The following is an 11,328-nucleotide window of genomic DNA, read 5'->3' as shown; positions in this document are numbered from 1 at the left end:
GATGAGGACCAACAGCAGGCTGCAGCGTTCACACACCTGTCCTGGTTAATCCACTTTAACCCGACTCCAGTCCTGTTAATTTCTGCTTATAAGTAACTTTCATACACAAACAAATTTATGTCAGTAATTTCTTACTATTGCTGAAAATGTTTATCTAAGTCATCATAGGACATTTTCTGTGTTTTAACTGAAATAATCTGCCGTTAGAAGAGATTATTTCTCCCTTTTATCTTTTTTTAGTTTGACTTCATGTCCCGTTTATGTTACTAGATATCAGTGAGACACAATTACACTTCAACTGCTGCATGATGTAACTTTTAGAAATGTTTGCCTCTTTACATTTTAGGCAAACATACATAATGTAATATTAATATTTGATGAAAATATTATTTTTTATCAAATATTAATTAATTATTGACTGAAAATCAACTCCTATATTGTGCTGCAGCAGCAGGATGCAGAAACCTGCTGCAGCATGCTTCACGCTGCAGCGCTGGACTTTCTGAGCTGCTGCAGCTGCTCTGTCTCTCTGCTGCCTGCTGCTCTCCAGGAGCCGTGATGCTAATGAAGACGAGCTGAGACTCTGTAACCTCTCAGCAGAAACGCTCAGCCTGCCAATTTGACTCTTTCTACTTAAAATCCCCAATTAGCTGCATTAATAATTTATGAGGCGTTTGTAACCGGATGGATCGTCTGGAAACAGTTTATTAAGATCTGAATATTGTCACTGGTTTAATAAAGCTTGTTGGTTTTGGGTTTTCACTGCACAGACATTTTTAAGTGATTGTTTTCTCATTCCTGCAGAAAGTGCACTTTCACTTTTTCACTGTTTTTATTCATTCTTTACAAATAAATCCAAAGACAAACAATTTTTGCAAAAAAAGTAAACAATTTTCCCGTGTTACAAATTACCTAAGAAGGCAAAAGAAACGACTCGTTATCCTGTGGGGGAAATGGAAGGGCTGATATGATTTCTGTCTTCAACATTAGCACCTTGCCTGTAAAAGATTTCTGTCTTCATCTCCAGTATATTACTTTCCCCTGAGTTTTGGGGAGTTTGTTCCTCCAATTTTTAACTGCCATATTTTTCCCCATTTCAAATCCTAATACCTTTGTTGTCTCATTTTTTCCCATTAATCCCCATTTTCCTTTAATTTTGCAGAAGGTGCAGCCAGTCCGTTTGTGCTGCTTTGTGCTGCAGCTTTGCTTCCTGACATTAGCATCTCCTTGTCTCCGCACGTCTGTTTGTTTCTTCTGGTTTCATGAATTATGGAGTTTTCCTGCCTGGAACCAGGAACACTCTGCTGAATGTTCGTCTGTCTGAACTGCCGTCAGCCTCTTGCATTTTGATTTCCTGCCTGATTTTATCGGCAGGATATTTTCTGGATTTGGTGGCGTTGGCGCCGCCGCTTAGATTTGGTTCCATCGGGTCAAAATCTGCAGCATTTGAGCCACAAACTGACGGTTTCCTCCAGAATCTCCTGGATTTTTGGGTCTGACAGCAAGTTCTGATGCAGCAAAGCAACCCAGACCATCACACTGCCACTGCCGTGTCTGAACCCTGGTGCTGGTTTTACAGCAGAAACATCAGGTCTAAACGGTTCCATGTTTACTCAAAAGCCCCGCAGCTTCAGAGTTTATAAATAAAATCCAAAGTCATGATGGTAAAAAAAATCTGATCAAAACAAATCAGTAATTTTTTCTCTCTAAAAATCTGAAAAGTTTCTCTTAAATCCACAGAAATGAAGATACAGCATTTATAATATAGTAAATGTATTAAATCCACCATCATCCCATCGTTATCATGCCTGTGGAGTTTGTTCTTGATCAGCTGCAAATATATATTACCATCATCCCATCGTTATCATGCCTGTGGAGTTTGTTCTTGATCAGCTGCTGAAAGCTGTGAAACGTTTCATGATGTGAATCTTTGCTGCCATTTTAACGTTTCCGTTCTTCTCTCCATAAATTGGGCTGAAAGGTGAAACAGCCTCAGAGGCAGAATCGCCTCCCACTCGTTTCCAGAGGTGAAGACGCACACAGCGTTAGACGGATCATGAATCGAATGGAAATAGAAACACGGCAGTTTAAAATAACCGCCGTGTGGCAGCGACCAGGAGCTTCTGTCACTTTATGAAATAAATGATGAGGCTGAAAATGACTGAGGGCCGGTAAAGGAAATAAATCCGGTCAGGATGTGTTTCTCCTTTCTGGCTCTTTACTCTGGATTAAATGGAAATAAAGCTGTAAACAATAAAAACATGAAGATATTAGAACATTTCTCCTGATCAGCTGAGCTACACTATAAAATAAACTGCAAAATAAACCTGATAAAATAAAATTAGGTCAGCTACACTGAATTGCAGTGAAAAGCATGTCGTGTTTTAGCTTACAGCAGGATTACATGTCTGGTGCTTCAGCTGAAGAGACAGAAACGAATAAGGAAGTGGAGAAACTCAGAACATCGAAGAAGAACCTGGAGAAGAAATCCTTCAGTCTGCCTGACCTCAGAGTGTTTTCTTCAGAGCAGAATGCGTACGGTATTTATAGCAGTGGGTTGGAGAGGAAAACCTCAGATTTGTGTCCAAACGGGGCGTGAGAAGAGACTGGCTGTGAAAACATAAAGTGCTGGTTGCAGTGAAGGACGGGGGCTCTCAGAGTGAAATCACATCAGCAGCGCGGCCGGAGGCTGAACGCTGCGGATGCTCACTGACCTTGGAAAGTTTATCTGTTTTTGTTTTGTCGTCAGTCCATTTATCGCCTGACTGGTTGGGCTGCGGAGCGGCGATGAAGCTCTCGGTTGAATTGGGGCTGCAGGGGAGAAACTCTGCAGATTTGATTCACTGGGAGGGGAAGGAGGAGAAATCAGGAGATATGAGAGGAAATGTGGTGTGGATGTTGTTATGTGAGCTGAATGTGATTTTACTCTGACTGGAGGGGAGCATGTGGTCACAGACTCATACTCTGCTTATGAAATATCACCCAAAACATCACAGTCTGTAAAATACTCACAAACCTTTTACGTGTCTTCGTTTGCTCTCCCTGTGACGGTATTGGAAGTTAATAAGAACAATAATTCATGATGTTCATCAGTTTCTGTCAGACGGCCTGGAAGTGCAGAATAAATCAGCAGGATGTGGTTTTTACTGACCGACCCGTTTCTGTTTCCTGACAGTCACTGGTCACGTTTTTGTTCCGGAACTTCATCCTGTCTGGGTTTGATCTGACATTATCAGAAACATTTCCATCTTCCAACATCTTCTGTGGCTGAATCAGAAAATGTCTTGAGTTTGAACCGAGTCTTCCAGAACTCGTCCTGCTGTTACCTGTTGGTCCAAACTCAGGTTGGGTCAATAAGGCAGCCAAAGGCCGCTGGGTAGACCAGAGGATCGATTATCTGCTGATCAATCCGCTGCAGCTGATCTAAGCGTCCCGCTGGGAGAAGCGCTGTGCACCAGGAGGGAAGGACTGGACCCGGAGCAGAATGCAGCAGCCGACCCGTTTCAGGGTTCCGGTGAAATCAGCTTGCCTGTCCTCAAGATGAACTGATGAGGACAGACAACGTGGGCTCAGACACCAGGTGATATTATCGCAACAACTGGAGCAGAACCAGGTGAGCAGCCGGGCCGAGGGTTACCCTAACCCTTAACCCTTAACCCTAATAGGAGTCATCATGTTACATAATCTGAGAAATCCAGACTCAGAATCACTGATGAGCCTAAAGCCAGCGGCAGGTAGACAGGAAACAAGTAGACAGGAAGTGACAGGTACACAAGTGAGAGGAGAGCAGTCTCCACCCACTGGTCACATGATCATCGTTTGTTTCCTCCTGCTTGCTGTTATAGAGCAGCTTTTATCCAAAATGGAGAAAACATGAAGCCAACATTGAAAGGCTGAGTAAAAAAGTCATTGCCCCCCCGCTGCTTCCCAAAAGGACGGATTTACGGGTAGCACAGATTAACAGAACACCTGTTGGAACCTTTTGTTCATGTTTCTGGTGTGTCAGTAAATCTGACGTACCGTCACTAACAGCATAAATGGTTTTAAACTGAACTGCATCATCAGGAGATGAACCCTAAAGGCGAACCCGTCCAGTTCTGTGGCATTTAAACCCATTCATTTTGATTTTTAGTTATTTATGGTCCGGGAACTGATTCTAAAAATGACATCATCATGACTCCCGGTGCACCGCCTTGCCTCGACCAGCAGAGGCCGCTGCGCCGCCTGGATCCTGACGTCATGTGACGTACGAGGAAAAGTGAAAACAGCACAACAAACCAGCAGGCAGCTAGCCACCGTTAAACTGGAGTTTATCAGGAGGAACTGGACCCAGCTGCAGTTCGGCGGTTCGGTTCGGAAAGGACAGGAAAGGTGAGTCAGAACCATGTGATCCACTTCCTTTTAGCCTGTTGCTATAACTCTCATTTTGACCGTTTTTACGCTCATCAGTACGCAGGTCACGTGTTTAGGATCCATTTAAATTGAGGCTAATTCAAAGGATTAAATCCAAAATGTTCCGCCTCAGCGGACTCATATTTTCCATCTATAATCTGTGATTTTAATTTGTCGGGATGATGCAGATCATGTCAGCACAGGAACCGAACTGTGTAGAAAAGACTCCGTCTGCTGTGTGTTCGGCTAAATGATCAGCAGAACCGGGAAGTTCTGGTTTTCTTCATGGACTCTGGTTCCGGCTCAGCTGACTGCAGGGAGTTCTCTCTGCTCACTTTCAGTTCCTCTGGGAGCTGCTTTCATTTCTGTCCCCATCCCAGACCTTGCTCTGACGTCACCAACACCTCCATGATGCTCCTCCACCTCCGTCCTCCTCCCTGACTCCTCCCACATCGTCTGTCCAACATCCTGAGCATCTCCTCCTTCTGCAGGACTTCCGTCTGAAGGCCCAGATTTTACTGGTTGGGACAAATATGGGCAGATCTGATAGATGGTGGGACAGAGCGAGATCTGTCCAACCAACAATTTGTCCATCTTTTCATCCATCTTTTTGTCTATCCATGTTGAAGTCTGAACTCTGACACCTGTCTCAGAGGACGGAGACGTTTGCTCATGTGGACATGTCTTCTGCGTCCAACTGATTTTATAATCTTCATTTTCTGTTACCGCTGTAGCTAAATTAGAGGGAGACGTCTCCGGTCAAATGTCCTCCGGCTGTCCCCCCCAGTCCCCGGCCGTAGCGAAGACAGAGGTAGCGGTGGAGGGAGAGTGCCCCCTGCTGGCCGCCACCTTCGCCTACTGGGACAACATCCTGGGGCCTCGCGTGCGCCACATGTGGGCGCCGCGAGGCGAGCAGCCGATGTCGCTGAGCGACGGCGAGGTCACTTTCCTGGCCAACCACACGCTGAACGGAGAGATCTTGCGCAACGCCGAGTGCGGCGCCGTGGACGTCAAGTTCTTCGTCCTGGCAGAGAAAGGTGTCATCATCGTGTCTCTGATCTTCGATGGCGAGCTGAAGGGCGACAAGAACACGTGCGCCCTGTCCGTCATCCTGCCGCAGACCGAGCTGGCCTTCTACCTGCCGCTGCACGCCGTCTGCGTGGAGCGGCTCACACACGGCATCCGCAAGGGACGCATCTGGATGCAGAAGGTTTGGGGAGAGCTTTAGCTTAACTGTCTGTAAATATTTTGTTGCTTTAGCGTTAGCTACCTATAAAAACTTTGTTGCTTTAGCGCTTTAGCATTAGCTGCCAGTAAACACTTTGCTGCTTTAGCTCTTTAGCGTTAGTTGGCAGTAAAAACTTTGTTGCTTTAGCACTTTAGCATTAGCTGCCAATAGAGACTTTGTTGCTTTAGCATTAGCTGACAGTAAACACTTTGTTGCTCTAGCACTTTAGTATTAGCTCCCTGTAAATACTTCGTTCCTTTAGCGCTTTAGCGTTAGCTGCCAATAAACACTTTGTTGCTTTAGCACTTTAGCATTAGCTGCCAGTAAATACTTTGTTGCTTTATCACTTTAGCGTTAGCTGCCAGTAAATATTTTGTTGCTTTAGCATTAGCTACCAATAAACACTTTGTTACTTTATCACTTTAGCATTATCTGCCAGTAAACACTTTGTTGCTTTAGCGTTAGCTGCCTGTAAATACTTTGTTGCTTTATCACTTTAGCATTAGCTGCCAGTAAACACTTTGTTGCTTTAGCGTTAGCTGCCAGTAAACACTTTGTTGCTTTAGCGCTTTAGCGTTAGCTACCAATAAACACTTTGTTGCTTTAGCGCTTTAGCGTTAGCTGCCAGTAAACACTGTGTTGCTTTAGTGTTTTAGCATTAGCTGGCAGTAAACACTGTGTTGCTTTAGCGTTAGCTTCAGGTCAATACCATGTTTCTTGTCTCTGAGTCGATGTTAAGTTTTTCTCCATCGTCCATAAACCAGGTCAGAACCTGATCAGAACTGGGTCGGAACCGGGTCACTGTCCGAAGCTCATGGTTTATTGCTCCCTCTAACTTTCAGGGCTACAACATCATCTCAGTGCTGAGCCTAGAGATCGCCCCCATCATGGAGCTGCTGGCCTCCATGAAGTCTCACTGCGTGCCTGAGGAAATAGACGTAAGCTGAAATCTGGTGCTTGGTTTTGTTTTCTAGCAATTAAATCAGGTTTTCTCTGATCTGGACGGTTTGTTTCCTGTGGAGCAGATTAGAGACACCGTGCTAAATGATGACGACATCGGGGACAGCTGCCATGAGGGCTTCCTCCACAAGTAAGCCTAATGGAGACAGATGACAAACAATGGTCGTTTAACACCCGTCAGCCGCCTGATGATGAGTGATGGCGCTCTCCCAGCTCAGCTTCTCCCCAGAGAAACCGAGACGGAGGAATCGCCTGCTAGTGAGCAGGAGGCCAGCTTTAGATCCTTAAATCATCCTGTGATGATTTAAAAAGTCATTTCAAAGCGACTTTTGGCTCCAGACTGGCATTAACAGCAGGACAAGACCAAATATGTGACCATAGAAGGCCAGCCTGCGATGACTTGTTCCTTTGCTCTGTACATCCAGATCCCCAGACTCACTGACTGCAGTTAGCACTGTAGAATGGTTCATTTGATCAGCAGAGCTAATTGGATACTAACTGGCTCTAATTTTCAAGCATCTGTCTTCCAGAGCCATCAGCTCACATCTGCAGACGTGCGGCTGCTCCGTCGTGGTCGGAAGCAACCCAGAGAAAGTAAACAAGGTGGGTTTACTGGAACCAACCGCATGTAAACACAGCACCAGGCTCACCCCTGCTAACCTGCTAATGCACTAACGGCACAGCTAATTTAAATACCATGTTAGTGTGGCACCTTACTGTTAGCTTCTGCTAAACACCATTTTAGAATAACACTAGCCTTTGCTAAATACCAAGTTATCGTAGCGCTTTGACATTAGCTTTTGTGAAATGCTATGTTAGTATAGCGCTTTAGAATTAGCTTCTGCTAAACACCATGTTAGAATAGCCCTTCAGTTTTAGCTTACACAAAATACTAGGGTTAGTCTCTGCCAAATGCTATCTTGGTATAGCTCTTTTTTTGCTAGATTTCACAGTGTAAGTGTAGCACATTAGCAGAAGTATTGTATATAACAGGTGCCTTGGCGTAGCACAGTTAGCTTTTCAGTTAGCAGTGCTGTGAAAACCCGATGAGAAGCTCATGCTGCTGTTTGTTCCTCTGAATATGAAAGTTTATTCTGAGCTAATCAGCCTCTTTAATGGCTCCAAACAGCAGAAATGAGAACGCTGACAGTGTGAAACGCTGTTCTGCTGATGCTAGCACATAGCCTAGCAGTCGAGCCAAACTGGACCCAGCTGGTTCTGGATGGAACTGGAGACTTAAAAACCTCTGAGTTGAAATTCCTCCAGTTTTCTGAGGTTCTGCTCGTGTGTCACCAGATCGTCCGGACGCTCTGCCTGTTCCTGACTCCAGCTGAGAGGAAATGTTCCCGCCTCTGCCGGGCCAGCTCCTCCTTCAAGTACGACACGGGTCTGTTTGTCCAGGGACTCCTGAAGGTATCTGCTGGCGCCGTGCGGTTCTGCAGGCCCGCTTTGACCCGTCGTCTGACGCTGCCGCTATCTGCTTCCAGGACTCCACGGGCAGCTTTGTGCTGCCGTTCCGCCAGGTGCTGTACGCGCCGTACCCGACCACGCACATCGACGTGGACATCAACACCGTGAAGCAGATGCCACCGTGCCATGAACACACCTTCAACCAGCGGCGCTACATGCGCTCTGAGCTCAACGCGCTGTGGAAGACCGACAGCGAGGATGACATCCCGCCGGAAACTGTGATCCACACGGATGAAACCTTCACCCCTGACCTGTAAGCTCGCCCTAAGCCCCGTCCCTAATCTGTAAGCCCCGCCCCCAGGTGTTTATTTGATAGGTAACCTATGTGATGTTTGTCCTTCATTTCCCAGGAACATCTTCCAGGATGTCCTGCATACCGACACGTTGGTCAGATCCTTCATAGACGAGGTGAGAAGTTTTTATTGAGGGAGTTATGAAGCACGATGGAGAAACATGAAACTGCTGCTGCAAGTTACTCAGCAGGCTGTTGCTTGGTAACCACAAGTTACTCAGCAGGCTGTTGCTAGGTAACCACAAGTTACTCAGCAGGCTGTTGCTAGGTAACCACAAGTTACTCAGCAGGCTGTTGCTAGGTAACCACAAGTTACTCAGCAGGCTGTTGCTAGGTAACCACAAGTTACTCAGCAGGCTGTTTCTTGGTAACCACAAGTTACTCAGCAGGCTGTTGCTAGGTAACCACAAAGCAGGCTATTCCTTGTTAACCAAAGACTGAGTGAGTTGGTTGATTCCACCAACCTCACTTCACTTGCAATGAGAGGTTGAGCAGTTCTTTCCTCTGCCTACATCTCCCAGAATGCTGTGCGGTTCTGGATCAGAGTTCACTAAATATTTTAAACATTAAATCCATGTTCTTCCGGTCTTATCCCATTGGGGTCAGGGCAGAGCTGGTCTCCAGCTGTCAACAGGTGAGAGGCGGGGTCACCTAGACAGGTCACCAGTCCATCGCCAGGGCAACACAGAGACAGACAGGACAAACAACCACACTCACACTTAGGGAGAATTTAGAGAGACCAATTAACTTGACAGTAATTCTTTTGGACTGTGGGAGGAAGAACCCACCATGCACAGGGAGAACATGCTAACTCCACGCTAACTCCATGCAGAAAGACCACGGGCCGGGAATTGAACCCAGATCCTTCTTGCTGCAAAGCAACAGCTCTCCAGAGTGGAGCTGTTGGACACAATCACATCACATGTCTATTGTGACATATATTATTATTAATTGATTGAACTTAATTATAGTTGATAAAAAATAATTTTAACCTCCAGGAGTCAGAAACCATGTTTCCTCCAGAAAAACAATGAACCTGGTAGTTAGCTAGGTGATAATTAGCTAAGTGGCAGTTAGCTAATCACAGTTAGCTAACCCGGTAGTTAGTTCTCATTCTCAGTTAGCTAACCAGCGGCCTACTGTGTTTTGAAGTTAAAAAATTGCTTAAAGTTGGCAGGAAATTGTGAAACACCACCAGGTGATTATGTGTTATTGGAAGACATTATTAATAATATCTAAACACCAGCTATTAAAAAAGGAAAAACACTTTAAATAAATAAAGTAATGCTTAGACTGGTGGCTGCCAGGCTGAAAATCCACTGGGAGAAACCAGACAGGAAAAACATCCATGGGGTGAATACTTTTCACATGGACCTTAAAGGCTCAGAGCTTTTCTGATTGGCCGAGATCAACCAGTTAAAACTGGGAAAACTGGACAGGTTGGAGCTGGTGCCTGCTCTAATCGCCATGGCAACACCAGCCTGACCTGTTGTGAAGGGCAGGAAGTAGAAGCTGCTGCCAAACGAACAGAAACAGTTTGATGTGTTGAACTGAATAATTGAGGCGCTGCTGCCGCTTTCCTCCAGGTGTTCCTGCTGAAGCCCGGCCTGGCCCTCAGGAGCGCCTACCTGGCCCAGTTCCTGCTGCTGCTGCACCGCAAGGCGCTCACGCTGCTCAAGTACATCGAGGACGAGACGTAAGAGGCCGCACGGCGGGGGCAGCATCATGCTGCGGGCATGTCTGAAACCCGGCAGGACGATGACCTGTGACCCTGGTGGGGTTTATAACCTCTGACCGGGGCTCCAAAGTGCGGCTCGTGGGCCATTTGTGGCCCTTGTTTATGCCGCCCAATCCAGATTTGTTCCCCAGCACCTGAAGTTGTAAATAAAAACCTTTTAGGTTTTAAATCAGGACAAACGGATCAGAAACAAACATGAATCTGTTACCAGCAGAAATTATTGATCTTTAGTTATTGAATATGTATTAAGCTGATCGAACCGAGCTGGCCTCTGTTCACAGGCAGAAAGGGAAGAAGCCGTTCCGGGCCCTCCGGAACCTGAAGGCTGACCTGGACCTGAAGGCCGAGGGAGACCTGAACATCGTCATGGCGATGGCCGAGAAGCTGAGGGCGGGGCTTCACTCCTTTGTTTTCGGGAAGCCGTTCTACACCAGCATGCAGGAGAGGGACGTGCTCATGAGCTTCTGATCCCACCAGGTTCAGAACCAGGTTTAACTGGATCGGACCGGGTTCTGATCCAGTATTCAGACGGCTGGTTCTGACTGAAGTTGTTAGCTTCCTTTGTCTCCAGGAACCAGAACTCGGTCTGATGTTAACTTGGATTTAAGCTGATATTTATTTTAAATGTGCTGAAGTTGTGAGACTACTGGAGCTTTTTAATATTTTATCATCATGAATAATTTAAATTATGACGAGTTATTAAACTCCGGCTCAACTGTGAGTCAAACATTTAAAGTTTACAGGCGATAAATCAGCAAATCTGAGATGAATAGCTTCACACTCTGTTCTGCCTTTCTCTGATTGGCTGTCGGGGTTCTCTGTTTTTCTTTGATTGGTTGCCAGGACCTGAGCTGATTCATGTTTTATCTTATTTTGTCGATCTTTTTCTCAGCTGTTTCTGTTTTCTGTCCATCAGAAAGAAACATTTCAGTAATAAAAGTTAAATAAAACATCAAAATTGTTTACTTCCTTTGTAGCTGAACTGAATCCATACATCCAACCAACCAACCAGTCATCCATCCATCTTTCAGTCATTTAATTTTTTAACTTTTCTCCAGTTTAGTCCTCACTGGTTGTGGTTTCCACACAGAACCAGCAGCTCTGAATGCAGAATCCCAATTAGAGGTTAAAACATGAAACTCGTCAGTAATGAAATTGCAGATTTCCATCATCCCTGGCGGACAGGAAGGTTTGCATGAGTCGGGATTTTCTGAGGATTAAAGATGGCAGAATATGAACCCAGCGTCC

At 45.7% G+C, this 11,328-nt stretch overlaps 1 protein-coding gene and 1 long non-coding RNA gene across 3 annotated transcripts; one reads left to right on the top strand and one right to left on the bottom strand.

The window, feature by feature from the left end:
• Positions 1 to 1,861: 1,861 nt before the first annotated feature.
• Positions 1,862 to 3,790, bottom strand: LOC122846004. The gene is made up of 4 exons (XR_006373179.1): positions 3,017 to 3,790; positions 2,715 to 2,843; positions 2,394 to 2,610; positions 1,862 to 2,244 (listed from the first exon to the last, which is right to left on the bottom strand). It is a non-coding gene; the product is annotated as an uncharacterized LOC122846004 (long non-coding RNA).
• Positions 3,791 to 4,187: 397 nt separating this feature from the next.
• Positions 4,188 to 11,045, top strand: c9orf72 (C9orf72-SMCR8 complex subunit). Of its 2 annotated transcripts, none has more exons than XM_044142642.1 (10): positions 4,188 to 4,371; positions 4,734 to 5,602; positions 6,463 to 6,558; positions 6,646 to 6,710; positions 7,111 to 7,183; positions 7,877 to 7,993; positions 8,068 to 8,303; positions 8,401 to 8,458; positions 9,929 to 10,038; positions 10,362 to 11,045. In XM_044142642.1, the coding sequence occupies exons 2-10, from the start codon at positions 5,156 to 5,158 to the stop codon at positions 10,546 to 10,548; spliced, it is 1,389 nt and encodes a 462-aa protein (XP_043998577.1). In that variant the 5' UTR covers positions 4,188 to 4,371; positions 4,734 to 5,155; the 3' UTR covers positions 10,549 to 11,045. The 2 variants fall into 2 exon arrangements, with proteins under 2 accessions (XP_043998577.1, XP_043998576.1); XM_044142641.1 differs by having other exon boundaries at positions 4,231 to 4,371; positions 5,127 to 5,602; positions 10,362 to 11,044.
• The last annotated feature ends 283 nt before the right edge of the window (positions 11,046 to 11,328 follow it).

This window comes from Gambusia affinis, linkage group LG16 (assembly GCF_019740435.1).
Source record: "Gambusia affinis linkage group LG16, SWU_Gaff_1.0, whole genome shotgun sequence".
Taxonomy (NCBI): domain Eukaryota; kingdom Metazoa; phylum Chordata; class Actinopteri; order Cyprinodontiformes; family Poeciliidae; genus Gambusia; species Gambusia affinis.
The sequence above is the reverse complement of the archived record's forward strand: the minus strand, read 5'-3'. Positions and strand labels throughout refer to the sequence as shown.